General features: G+C 54.8%; 1 protein-coding gene across 3 annotated transcripts in view; it reads right to left on the minus strand.

Annotated features, from left to right (window-relative positions):
• SRGAP3 (SLIT-ROBO Rho GTPase activating protein 3) overlaps nucleotides 1-12,946 on the minus strand; it is a 101,763-nt gene extending 88,817 nt beyond the window's left edge. The window contains exon 1 of one of the 3 annotated variants that reach the window (XM_086755191.1): nucleotides 12,725-12,946. In XM_086755191.1, coding sequence (XP_086611317.1) covers nucleotides 12,725-12,791 — 67 coding nt within the window. In that variant the 5' untranslated portion in view covers nucleotides 12,792-12,946. Of the gene's footprint in view, nucleotides 1-11,636; nucleotides 11,762-12,724 lie in introns of those variants that run through there. The other 2 variants (XM_086755190.1, XM_086755192.1) reach the window with 2 other exon arrangements.
• Between the last annotated feature and the right edge of the window lie 988 nt (nucleotides 12,947-13,934).

The following is a 13,934-nucleotide window of genomic DNA, read 5'->3' on the forward strand; positions in this document are numbered from 1 at the left end:
CACCTTCACAGCGCGCTTACCAGCCGCTCGCTGCAGAGTGACCCGCACAGGAGCTCTGCCTTCTCCATCTCTCTCTGCCCGATGTACGTACCCAGCCCTACCACAAACACAGTTCAGCTCCCCGAGGGTGTGAAACGAACCTGTTTCCATCGCAGAGTAAGGCTAGCTGTCCCAAGTCCTCACCATTTCTGTACAACACCTAATGCACGATGGATGTAATCTCAGATTGCTCTCCTGGGGCTGCAGTACCTCTCTAAACTGTGAAGTTACGCATTACCTGTGCCGTGGTGGTGAAGATCCATCTGTTTCTGCACCACTGACAGAGGAACGCTCTGTCCTGCTCCGTGGAGCCAACCACCTCACTTGAAAACAGGAAGCAGCAGTTGAGTCAAACAGGCGAGAGGCGGCCAGGGAGCCCGGCACGACTTATCACCACAGATCAGCCGATCAGAGCGCTTTCTAGATCTCACAAAACAACCACGCTTCAAATAGATGGTTACAGGAGAACCACACAGCACACACACTGCCCAAGTGCTGCGGCAGCACAGAAGACACATCCGACCACAGCAAACGGTCGGCGCACGGCAGTTTCTGATCCTTGTGCAAGATGCAGAGTTCAAGGGCCTGACTTCTGTTCCTGCTCCTCACCACCGCCTCTGGCCCAGCCTCCGTACCTCTGCATCTCCCCGATGGGAGAGATGGAAACAGCTGAACAGGCAGAATGCTCCCGCCTGCCTCTCAGAAGCGCTGGGAAAATAAAAACATTAATACTCTTAAACATTTCAAAACTATTACATGAGTATTTACAGAAACGCCCGTGTTATTTAATCCAGTAGCCCCTCTCCGAGCGACGCTTTGATGCTGCAGGGGAAACCATAATGTATCCAGCCAATTGTGTAATGCTCTACATGGGGATAGAAATTGTTTTCTGATCTCTAGCAATCACATTCCACCCTGAAGCATGATATTTGATTGTGCTGACCTCAGCATGCTTCACTGTACATAATATTGACTGTAAAACAACTCAGCCCTTCTGAAAATATGCCCATCTCCAAAAAGAAAAAACCATTAGGCAACACTGCAAAATAAAAACACATCACGATAGTCCAACCTACACTTGGTAGAGTTTAACCATGCTGAGCAGCAGCATACAAATAACTTCCCCGTTGGCAATTAGCACCCTCTTGTACGCTATGTTACTGCTGAAGCACTCAGTGTGACAGCCAAGAAGGTATTTTACCTGCAGGAAGAGACACTCCAGAGGAGACCTTCGCCAGGCTTCGCCCCACTGCCCATTTTGGAGGGGCTGATGCAGACAGGCGTCAGTCACCGTGGTACGAAAAGCCAGGTGACTCTTCTCTAACCCTGCAACGTACACTGCGGGATCTCTCCCACAGCCAGGGATTTTAGCATACGATCTCAAGGGCATGAAGCACCACGCACCAAAGTCAACGGGAGATATCCCACCCATTCAAGAGGACTTGCTTCAAACCCACAGCACCAAGTTCGACAGCGGCAGAGTCATATTTTCAAACAAAACTGTCTCCTGGCCAGAGCAGGACTTTCCCACCCCTTGTTGGTCATTTAGGGCATGCTGTCCCTCCAGAGGAGTTAGCACATTCTCACACATAGCAGAGAGGCTAAAACAGCTGCCTACAATAACATTTTCTTAGAAGACCTGATACATCTTCATCAACTAACGGCATATCTCCTTCCAGCGGAGGTCACCGCTGATAAGTGGTCCACAGCATCCTTCCAGAGACGCTGTGGAGCAGACATCTCCATCGGCGTACAAGGTGCAGAGACACAACTCCACAAGGACCACGTGTCACATGCTGCAGCACCAGCACAAATCTGGAGTAACTAATCAGCTTCTGAGGGCAAACAAGAACAGGAGATGGGGAGTTTAAGAAAAAGCTAAATATACTCTCTACTCCTGGCACGATAATCTTGCAGACAGCATTTCTTCCTTCACTAACTCACCAGCTAAACACAGAGCCCTTCAATACTCTCATACAGCTTTAGTGCATCGCTTCCCGTGAAGGGCACAACGCGGTTTGCAAAAAGGTCAACAGCACCGTTTCCATCTTGTCCTGAGCTACAGCCCTCTGTTCCACACTGCATTCCCACTCCAGGGCTACGTTCCCGAACAGGACACACCGGTGCGAGGCTTTGCCTCCTGATCATCGCTGCCTAGCAATGCAACTCCAACCTCCGGGCTCTCTTGCAGCTTCTATCCTGCTACACTGCCAGTACTGGAAAGCGACAGCTGGATTTGTTTCTCTCCTGATCAGACAAAAGTCTGTATCTGTAAAGTTTCAAACACTAACAATCTTGAATGAAACATCATTTACACTCTTCCCAAATACCAATTAACCTTTTTTCACACAGAGAAAATCTTGAATCCTCTCATCCTCTCTAGAGCCTTTGCCAACACAGAAGCTTTAGACTGCCACACCAGCAGTTTGATCTCTAGTTCTTACTCTTCTCTGCCGTCTTCTGCAATCTCAATGTTTAAATTATGGTATCATCACAGAGTTAAATTTCCATGAAGCATTACAAAAAAAAAAAAAAAAAAAAAAGAGGTATATTCAAATACAGACTTCAAAAAAAAGAAAAGTTAATTTAAAGCCATTGCGTCACTGATGGTAGACAGCAAGTCCTACCGATTGCAGTAGGACCTCTCTGAGCCAGAAGCCTTAAACGTCACCATCAACAGAAAAAGTAACTCGCTGCTGCGAGTTCCCTCAGATCTCATCTGCTGGCAGGCTGCAAGCTTACACAGACAGCAGCTTTTCTGAAAAGCATTCCGTGGATCCGGGTATGTTGCTTCCACCACACAGTAAGGTGGACTTCTAGCCACCTTGGGTGGGGAGGAAGCATTTTCATTCCAGTGCAAGGGGTTTTATTCCCATGAAACAAATAATCAGTGCGCTTGACAGAAAGAAAAATGTTGCACACACACAAGGCCAGCAACCTAAAATTACCTAACTGATGATCTTGAGCTGAGAAATCTGTTCTTCAGGTCATCTTCTCTAAACAGCTGTTCCAAGTAGAACATCACCTCAGGCTCTAACCACACCACAGAATAGCCTCACAACCACAAATAACTCTTCAAACAAACAAAGGTAATCAGTGCTACAACATCTGAAAGAAAAACAATCCTTGGGGCTCTCCCATGGTGAAGGGGAAGCCACAGTTTCATGAATTCCATGACAGGGAGTCCTACTGTGGTCCTCCAGTGTGTGATACTGTTCCGTGAGGCTGGTCCTCAGAGGGGAAGTTTCTCATTAAATATCTACTCTTACCATACAAACAAGGTAGTAAACCGACACTGAGTCTCTCCTAACCACCACCGTTAGCTTTGCTCTCTAGATAATAACCAGAGCAAGAGCCATATGGATAAAATGCTCGCCCGAGAGAGCGGTGGCTCCGAGCTTTCCTAAGAGCAGCAGGATTAGCAGCCACCCAAAAAGCTGCACCCCCTCTTCTCTATTTGACTTACAGACACGCCACTGAGGCTCAGAGGTCAGGAAGGACAGAGAGAAAAAAAATCAGGGATGCTCACCCAAGGAGCAAGCTCCTCTCCTCTCTCATCTGTCTGATACAGACACAAGAACCTGCAGACAGTTCAACTCTACAGTTGTTCCAACAGAGAATTTTGGAGCTTTCCTGCACACCTGCCACTGCTACGAGACAGAGCAATAGTTTATAGAGCCAAGATGCGTCAGAGTGACTGCAGTCCCTTGCCACCTACATGACTGTTCCTCCAAAGGCCTCGGTGAAAAAGGAAAGCAGAACCTTTTTGGTTTTTTTGTTTCCACCTCTTCAAAGCTATTCTTAACTGCGAAGCAAGTAAGAATGATAGACACTAATGCAAATTACTTTCTGAAGCTGTTGGGCACAGAGAGGCTGCGTAGTTCTCCCCAACTCTCCAGCTCCCAAACTAACAGCCTGCAGCAGCAAACGGCTCCATGGAGAACCTCCCCTGAAGGTCAGCTTGGCTGCAGCAGCCAGAAAGGACATCAGCGCAGCTAACGCACGCTTCGGTCACTCAGGGAGGCACGCTGATTTAAGGCCAATGCAAGATGTGCAAGCAAGAGAATCTCACAGCCATAGCTTTCCCCCAGTTTCCAGCTCCCTGGTCCCCCGATCTCTCCCAGGCCGGGGGTTCCTAAACAGGGGAACTCACACCAGGACAGAGAGACACAGCACTCCACAGCCACGTCCAAGCAAACACAATATGATACCAGCCCAGAGGCACTGCTGCCGCTCCCCCGACACGGCTGTGCCCACAGAGCTAAGCCTGGGGACCCGCTTTCCAGGAAAGACTGGGACGGAAGTGCCAGCTTCCCCTCGGGAACTGTAACACCGCATCTTGTTACTTATCTTTGGTTTTAACACAAAGGGGATGATTTAACACAAAGGGGATGATTTAACACAAAGGGGATGATTTAAAACCCCTCCCGCCCTGCCATGGATGGGATCCTAACAGCTGCCTCCTCACTGATGAGTAATGGCAGCCCTGGGACAAATAACGAGGCTGTGTGTTCCCCGCCTGGCACACGAGGGCTGTGCTGTTGACAGCGCCATTTTTCACATGAGCTCTAAAACCAAGCTGCTGACCACTCCCAGTCCCTAAACGCTCCCACAGCACCATGGCATCGAGGCACACATCAGCCCCATCGCACCAACCCGATCCCAGCCCAGGGACTCGCACCACAACCACATAACCCCCTCAGTAATTCTGTGTTGATACCCCACTTCCTCTCTTAAAACTGCGTGTTGCTGTTCAGCAGCTGCCCCTTCTCAAACCACTGCAGCTGTCTTCCAGAGGTGAGAAAAGGGACACCAAAATAAGTCATCTTGGGCCAGTTCTTCAGAAAAAAAGCTTACAAGTCAGGCTCTCGGAGACACAAACGGCTCAAAGTGCATTCAGCTACCACAGGCGCAAAGCAGGAGCACTGGAAGAAGACTGGAAACCTAAAGGAGGTCACCCGTGACCAGTACAAACCATTATTACCAGTCACTGCATGGGCAGGCTCACGTGTTTACTTGTTTCTCCGCCCTCCCTTGCTGCTATGATACACACCAATAAAACACACAGAGGTGGGGCACGCACAACGCAGTGGTTATTAGTAAGAAATACTCATCTTTTTTAGAAAGGAAGGTTTGCTGCCAGCTCTGCAAAAGCCTCCTCGGATTAAATCAATATTTGAGATTAAATAGCCACCTAGGCTGTACGAAAGGGGAGATTACTTCACGCCAGTTTTGCTGGAGAGCCGCATGAGGGACGTGCCTGCACGCACCACCGCGTCCCTCTCCAGCCCCGAGCCCGACACCGGGCGTTACCTGCCCGCGCCGCTCCATCACCGGCCGCTTGACCGGGTCTGAATGCCTCTGAAGTCAGCAAATGCATTTCAGGAGGTGATTACTGCTGCTGCCGTGGGTGGTAGCTTGACAAACAGCTACTGAAACAAAGCCAAATTCAGGCGAGAAAAAATTTAAGAGCTTTGGGGGGGGGGTTCCCCCCACCTTCAGCTGGCCAGCAGAAGGGGAGAGTAAATCCTGCTCCTGACAGGTGCTGAAACTGTGCACACAGGACTTAAAATATCACACCCCGCAGAGGCTTATAAATATCTGTTAAGCACCTGAAGTGCACTGGGGGCTGCACTCTCGCAGCCCTTAAAACTCTTCACCTGGAACCAGGACTAGCTCCAGGCCACGAACAAGCGTTGTACGAGGTTTTCACTGTTCTCAGGAAGAAGAGCAGACTGATAAATAACGTCTGCTGCATCCAGGCACCTGCCAGCTACCGGGAAAGAAAATAGCCAGGCTTACAATGATCAAAATACCCTTCTCTGCTGTTGAAACACGGCCATCGGCTCTCGGCAGAAGCCTCAGACCCCAGCTCCTGCACACCTCCAGACACCTTCCCCAGGACCAGCCACGACCTCTGGGCTGGACTTATCGTCCAGAGCTTCTGAGCACGAGCGAGACCACCCACAGGCGCAGAGGTAACGGAGAGGCTGGAGATCCGGGCCATCCCGGCTAGAGAGCTGGGCCATCGGCACACAAGCCAGAGGCACTGCTGAGGACGCAGGGACCCGCTCGAGGTAGGGTGCATGGGCCACGTGCACACCACACGCACGCTCGCTCCTGGTCCCTACGCGATTCCTGAGGTCCAGGAGTTCAGCGACACAAGCAGGCCTCCAAAGCCAAGCAAAGCCCAATGGAGGCCCTTTGCTCTAGGAACAGCCGTTGGCTTCCATTTCATACGGATGCTCCCACGTGAACCCGAGGGTTTAAGAAGCACGGCCACTAAATGTGACTTCTGCCCCGTTCTGGGGGTCATGCCACACTAATGAGCTTTAACCCAGAGCTTCAGCTTCCCCCGCCCTCACCACGCGGCGGGAGCAGCACAGCCTCCCACCCCCACAATCCAGCCGTGTAAGTACTCCACAAGTGCCGGGGATCTGAACTCGGCAGAAGCAAGCCCTGCAAAAGGTTCACAGCCTGTCCCTTGGCCACTCTCTCTGCCGGCTTCTCCATCTCCAGAAGGAAAGCAATGCTTTCCTGCTTATCCTGCCAGAGGCACCTACACTCTGCTGTGTTTGCTTAAACAGCCTCAGCTGGGGCCAAAGAGCTGAGTCTTACCAGGAAAAAACCACTTTAGTGATGTCACCTGCCATTTTTTTAAATACCACCCCACATTCTGCTGGAAGGCCAGCACACAGGCCCCCGTCCAGCTCCCCATCCATGTGGAGTCACACACCTAGAGAGTCTTTGGGTTTGGCGATGTCTTGACAAGAAGCAGCAGCCACGGTGCCTTGGCACGTTCCACTTCTACCGTCCGCTCCAGCACCGTGAGGCCAGCTGCCCAGGGCCTTACCCACGCTCCTGCCCCAGCGGGCACACAGAGCCAGTGGCGGGAGCCCCGGACCGCACTCCGGCTGTGGCTGACCCAGCGCAAGGCGCCAGGCACACACGGACACACATTTCTGATCAGTTACCATGAGCTGGTGGCTCCTTCTGCCCTCCGACCACAGAAGGGGCCCGAATCCAAGGCATTTTAGGAAGGTCCATCCCACTAGCAATGGTACAGAGCCGCTGATGGGTGGCCACGTGCAGGAGCCTGCTGATTCAGTCCAACCATCCCGGCCTCGGCCAAAGCACTTGGGACTTCAGCTTAGCAGGAAAACATCTCTGGTAGATTCAATTTGTTTCCATTAGAGACTGCCAATTAATCTTTATTCTGAATCACATGCATACTTCTCTGCTATTCTCTGCACATGGCCCTCCCAGTTCCTGCGCACAGGAGTCTCACACGAAACCCATCTGCCAGGACCGTGCTATCAGACCCCACTGAGGAAACACAGAGGGCAAGTGGAAAACAACAACAAATACATCTATAGGGAAATCAACTGAACAGGGAGCGACGCTGAGCGGTTTTGCTGAAGTCTAACAGTAGAGGCTAGATCAGATCCATCAGGGTCTATCTGCTGCAGATTACCCCAGCGAAGCCAGCGGAGCTATGCCAAGGCACACCAGCTGGCCCTCAGGTCGCACTTCCCCAAAGTTTGTTAAGCAAGACAATTAAGCCAATGGCAATTCTAGATCTGTTTCTGCGATGAACATTTAGCAATTTCCTACCAGCCCACCCAAAGGGTGGAACTTTCTCCTATTTTGCACAGAACCGTTTCATTAAATGGGCTCTCAGGCTTCAAGTCTCCATGCCTCCTCCAACTGGCAACCAAGCTTCCCTCCTGAGCAAGCTGTAATCCCAGGAAACAATTTGGTATGGGAATTTTCCCAAAATTTTCTGAGCAAAGCGGAAAGAGATCAATAGGTGGGAAATGAGGCCAGACAAAAGAAGGGATGCAGCTGCTGTGATAGAACGAGTAACATGGAACCACCAAGCAGTGATAAATTAACCTAAGATGCAGTTCTCCTAGGAAAGTGGGAAAAAACACATTGCTTTTCTTTGGCCTCAGCTCTGCAAGCCTTTTTAACGTTTCTATATGCTAAATCCATCAAAACTCCAGTTCTATTATCAATTTGCACAGCAACCAAGAGGCCTAGAAGTGCGGTACATCATCCCTTTCCCGCTCGGCAGCCAGATGCACCACGTAAAGACCACCATCTTCGGGATCACAGGGATGCTTCTCACCTGCCAGCCGTATGACAGAAGAAGATGCTATCGACTCACAGCAGTCTTCCTGCCAACAAGAATCAAACAGATCATACAGTGACCTGAATTTTGCCAGGGTTAAAGAAAAGCTTCAGGAAGCAATATGAAATTAAACAGCTAGTCACCAGGATGCCCAATTTCCTGCAAGATTTACAATGCTGTACCATAGACGGTTGCACCTACATAATTAGAACCGGTTATTTTGCTGCATTACAGTAACAAATCATGCATTTGACATTAATGAGGAAGAAAAGACATTTATTTATCTTTCTGGCCAGATAGACCAATTAAAACTGTACATCTGAAAACGCTTTAAACCGTGCATCTCGAGATCTACGGTACCCTGCATTCCGCAAGTAGCTGTAACGTGCAGTTGTAAATCCGCTGCCGTATCTTTATCGGTATTTATTTTTAATGCAACCATTCCTGTCTGCAGATCTACGAAAGACAAATAACAAAACCTGCCTCCTAGAAGGTACCCTTGGTCTGTCCTTTCTGGTGCCGTCAAGCGAGCACCTGCTGCCCGGCCTGGGGCCAGCTCCCTCCTCCCCGATGGCGGCAGGAGGATGGGACGGACCCAGGGCACCATAACCCACAGCGGGGACCACGCCAGGGGAAGGTGCGCGTGCTCAGGAGAGGTCACAGAGAGAGGTCCCCACGCACAGGCGGACGGCGAACACTGCGGAAAGCTGCAAGGACAGCCAGCCTGCAGCAGCCAGAGGCAGCAAGGATTAGGTATTCCCACTCCTAACAACGGAGTGGCACCGACCCAAAGCCCCAGGCACCCTGCACCATTACCAGCACCCTGTACCCGTGCCCCAGCTATCGGCACCCGCAGCCCTCTGCAACAGCCAGCAAGAGCGTGCGCAGCAGCCGGCACTCGCACAGACCCCGTGCACAGGCACACACCCGCTATCTTTTCACAGCATTTTCAAGACGACTCCTTCCCACCATGAGAAAAGCAGACATAACTCTCCAGGGAGGGGAGGAAGATAGAGCGTCATTATGGCTGATAAATCACCCCTGTGCACAGAGATTATTCACCAGTTAAACTCTACTTATGCCAATCATGCTCCCCACACAAAGCGTGGGCTCATTGATTTTTTTTAACGGAGGCCACAGCACCCCGGAGCACAGGAGGTCGGGGCAGGACTCGGCTGCCACGCCGCAGTTCTTGACAGGCTGTTCCCACACCATTCGGGGCCTTTGCTCTCCTTCCCAACAGCCTGGGCAAGAAGGCTTTCAGCAAAGCTTTCCTAAAAACCAGTCTAAGCAACATCCTTTCTTTTCTTCCCTGCCATGTTATTCCCCGTTGCCCGCCAGGCTCCTCTGGTACCACTTGGGCAGCTGAGGGTTTTTATGCGCTTCAGGCACTGCTAGATGGTTCCCTCTTGCGGGAGCCCCAGGCGCTGGCTGACACCTTGCACCTTTCGGGGCGCCTGGCAGGTCGCACTGGGCAGCACCCCAGCCTTTTCCAATCCTCTCCGACATCCATCTTTTAAACACATTTCAAATGCATCTCTGCTGGGAATCACTTTCACCTCCACTCACGCTTATATTCCTTGGCGCTCACGTGCAGGGCTTTCCACCTTTCTCCTTGCTATTTTCTTGACCATGCCAGGGGAACACCGCTGTGCTGTGTCCCGATCTCAGCCCCATCCTCCATAACAAAACTCACTTCTTCAAATTTTCATCTTTTATCATCTTCATATGTCAGCTCTTCCATGCCAACGTTTTGTTTGTTAGTCTCCATTGCTGCCGCTCCGCCTTTTCTCTCTCCCTATTTCTGGTCCATTTCAGTCTTTCTCTGGAGATTCAGTATTCATCTTCAGCGGGGGTTTAGATATGAGCAGAATAACGACTAAACCCCTGAAGGAAACCAGCAGGGTATCCGGGACAGCAAGGTGGCCTACATGAACTCCCGAGGTCGAGCCAAGCGAGATCGGGCCTCGCAGCAGGAAGCAGAAGTGGACGTGGGTGGTTGTGGTCACTGTCACAGCCTCACAAAAAGGTTTAGATGGCGACATGTCAGGTTTTGCTGACACCAACGACACACAGATCTGTTGTGTTTGCACACACCACACACCGCTCACCGCTGAAAAGACCCATTCCCTCCGCAGAGCGCCCTCGGCAGCCGGACCTCCTCGGGTCCCTGCTAACGTAATGACCAACCAGCAATGCTTCACTAAGCCTGCCAGTCCAGTCACCTTTTGTCCCATGCCCCTCTTTAACGATGAGCCACAGGCTACATCGGCCCCCGCACCGACTCCTCCAGTCGGATGTTCATCCTCCGCCAGCGATTCAGCAACAGGGCAGGGGGTCAGAGCCGCCCTGGTCCCCGCAGGGAGGTGACAGCGAGGGTGACCGCTGTCAGGACACGGCTGCGAGCACCAGAGCCCCTTCACCTCACCGAGGTCACCCCGAGACCACCTTGGTCTTCTGATGGACCTGGTGCATCTGAAGGACAGAGCTGGCACCACCTCGAAGGCAGCGGGCAGGCGTTGGGGCCTGACTCTTCCCACCTCGCCCCAGCCTCAGGTGTGGTTAAACCCTGGCCACACCCAAATTAATCTTTTTTCAGATTAAAATACAGACTGAGTACCCTAAATCAGAAAATGGGCATTTCTGGAGGTATAATTAGGCACAGAATAGTATAAAGGAAATGATTACCACCTCACCAGCAAACTCTGTCTGTGTTCCAGCTGCGGTGCAGTAAAACACCCTCACGCACAGCCCCAGCGTTAACAGTCTAACATATGGAAACCATGAGGCTACAGAAGTCGGGCCAAGAATGATCACGGCAAATGAGGATTCCAGTTACAAACAACAAGAAAAAATGCTGGAGATGTCTGCAGTGAAGCTTTTGGAAGAGATCAGACCCAGCCCCGCCTCCTGCTACCCGAGCATCTGAGAAGCAGGAACCAGCCGGCCCAGGACACCTTTGAGAACAACATGGAGCCGTGGGACAGCCTCTGTGAGGAAACGCAAATCCCTCCCAGGAAAACAGAACAATATCACAGGCTAAAAGAATATTTCATCTGCTTAACTGCAGGGTGCAATAACATCAATTTGCCCAAATTACACACAAGCAGAAAGGTAATTGGCACGGAGCAGAGCATGTTGTGACTGTTACATCACTCTTCAAAGCCAGCTACAAAAGACTGAAATGCAAGAAAGTAAACAATGGCACAGAATCAACAGACAGCCCCCTCCCCAAAATCCGTCCATCTGGCATGGCCCTGCAGCCCTTCAGCAGCTACTTTTTCAAAGCGCTGCGCGTGCGGGTAGGACATCACTCAGCTGAGCTCAGGATCCAACACGCCGAGTGACCTCCCGAGACAATAGGAAACTGTTCCATTTGCACGCTGCAGAAAAGCTATTTTGTATTTTTAATTAACTCTGTCTTAACTGGAGACTTAAGCACAACAAGATGGTGAACACATACCTATAAAACAACCAACCAAGGGGAGATCGGAGCCAGCTGTACATCACAAATAGCAGGGGGACTCGAAGGGGGCGCGTTAATGAAACGGCATGAAGGAGGCAGTTGGCATCCTCAGGCTGGCAGTGAGAAAGGAGCTGTCAGCGACCGACAGACGAGGAGCTGCCGCAATAACAACCAGATTCACAAACTGAAGTTATCCCGAGTATCGGCTAATGCAATTTGCTACAGATACCAAACATCCTATCTGCGTACCAGAGACGGCTGCACCGACTGATTTCTCCTGCCGGACCGCACGCCGCACACAGCCAGGCCTTCACTAGGCTGCAGGCGTTCCTGACGCCCCTCGGGGTACCAACTTTTCCCGGGCAAGTTGACCCGTAATTAAAATTAACTCGGAGCCGCATGGTTGCTGCTCGGTGGTCTCAATAGACACAACCTTCGCTGTCTCCTTCTGGAGCACGGAGCAATGAAGCGGCCTGCCTCCAACGCCCTTCACCCCGCAGCACCCGCGCTCGCACAGTAAAGACCCCGGCCCCCGCAGCCGCGGGCGGACGCTCGCCGCAGCCCCTTACATAAGCCCCGCAAGATCGATGTGCGCGGGAGGCCTGGCCCGGGGTTCTTCCACCGCAACCACACCGACCCTCCCGCAGGCCCCCCGAGGGGCCGAGGCGGCGCCCAGGCGGGTGCGGGACCCCGGCTCCGCAGGGCGCCCTCCCGCCCGGCCGCTGAGACCGGTTTGCCGACAACCCGCGATTTCACTCGGCCGGCGCGGGGCCCCACGGCACCGGCACCCGCAGCGCCGGGGCTGCCGCGACCGGTACCTCCGCGGGGCCCGGGGCCGCCCCCCGCCCGGCGGCGGCTACGGCCCTGGGGGCGGCGGTGCCCGCGCCTGCGGAGGAGGCGCGGGGAGGGGAAGGCACCGGGCGGGGGGTGGGGGCTGCAGCGGCGCGGGAGCTGCCCGGGAACGGCGGCGCAGACCCCGCAGCCAGGGCCGGCCCGGCCCCCGCGCCCCGCCCCGCACACAAAGGCGGACACACCGCAGCCGTGCCCCGCCGCCCGCCCCGCAATGCAGCCGCCCCGCTCCGCACCTTTCACTTGCGCCTCGTAGTCGGCGATGATCTCTTTGTCCTTCTTGAACTTGCCCTGCGATGACATCTTGCGGGAGGGCGCGGGCCCCGCCGGGACGCCCGCTCCGCGTACCGCACCGCCACCGCCGCCGCCTCACCCGGCCGCGGCCCCGCCGCCGCCCGCGGCTGCCTTCATTGGCGGCTCCGGAGACAGCGCGCACCGCCCGCAGCTCGGCGGGAGCCGCACCGAGCCCAGCCGCCCCGAGCGGAGCGGAGCGGAGCGGAGCGGAGCGGAGCGCAGCCCGCCCAGCCCAGCCCAGCCCAGCCGCGCCGCCGCCAGCCGAGGCGGGGCCCTGGCGCCGCTCCCGCGCTCAGGTTGCGCGAGGGGCGGGGCGGGGCGGGGCGGGGCGGCCGCGAGGGAGGGGCGGGGCCGCCGGGAGGGGCGGGGCGGGGCGGGGCAGATGGCCCGCACCCGTTCCCCTCCCCACGCCGCGGGCGGAGAGGCGGGGTCGGCCCCGCGGGAGGTGGCGGGGTCACGCGCGGGGAGGGTGCCCCCCGCCCCGCCCCGCCCCGCCCCGCTGCGGCGCGGCAGCGCCGTCGCCCCCGCGGCCGTGGCGAGCCCCGTACCCCGTCTGCCGAGCGCCCGGTGTGCCGCCGCCGGGAGCCGCAGGTGCGGGGGCCGGGGGCCCGCGCCGCCGTCCCACGGAGCGGCCCCCCGCGTCGGGGCAGCCCCTCGCCCCCGAGGCCGCGCTCCTGGGTCGGGCGGGTCCGATAGCACGAGATTTCCACCCAAACCGAGCCCGCGGCTGAGCAGGCGGGGGCCCGGCCTCGGGCCCGCCTCACGCGTGTCCTCAGGGCCCCGCGCAGCTCCCCGCCTGCCGAGCGCCGGGCTGAGCTGTGCCCGCGGGCCAAGGCTGCGCCCCGAGGGGTCTGGCAGAGGCCGCGAGGAACGGGAACGCGGCGCAGCAGAGGTTTGCGGCACAGGTTTCGCTGCAGGCTGCCCAGCTGCCCTGAGCGGCGCCGTCTCTCGCCGTGGGGAAAGCTCCAGGCCCCAACACACGGCAACCCCCTTGTGAGAGCAACAGACAGAAGTTTGCTTTGTGCTTTTCCAGCCCCAGGAGCAGGCCCAGCGCGGAGGAAAAGGGCTGTTTTGAGCGGAGAAACTCATGCTTTGGGCAATCCTTGCAGAGCATCACCTCCTGGTGTGGCTGAAGGCCGGCGTGCGGAGGGA

The sequence above is a fragment of the Chlamydotis macqueenii genome, chromosome 10 (genome assembly GCF_036417535.1).
Source record: "Chlamydotis macqueenii isolate bChlMac1 chromosome 10, bChlMac1.mat, whole genome shotgun sequence".
Classification (NCBI taxonomy): domain Eukaryota; kingdom Metazoa; phylum Chordata; class Aves; order Otidiformes; family Otididae; genus Chlamydotis; species Chlamydotis macqueenii.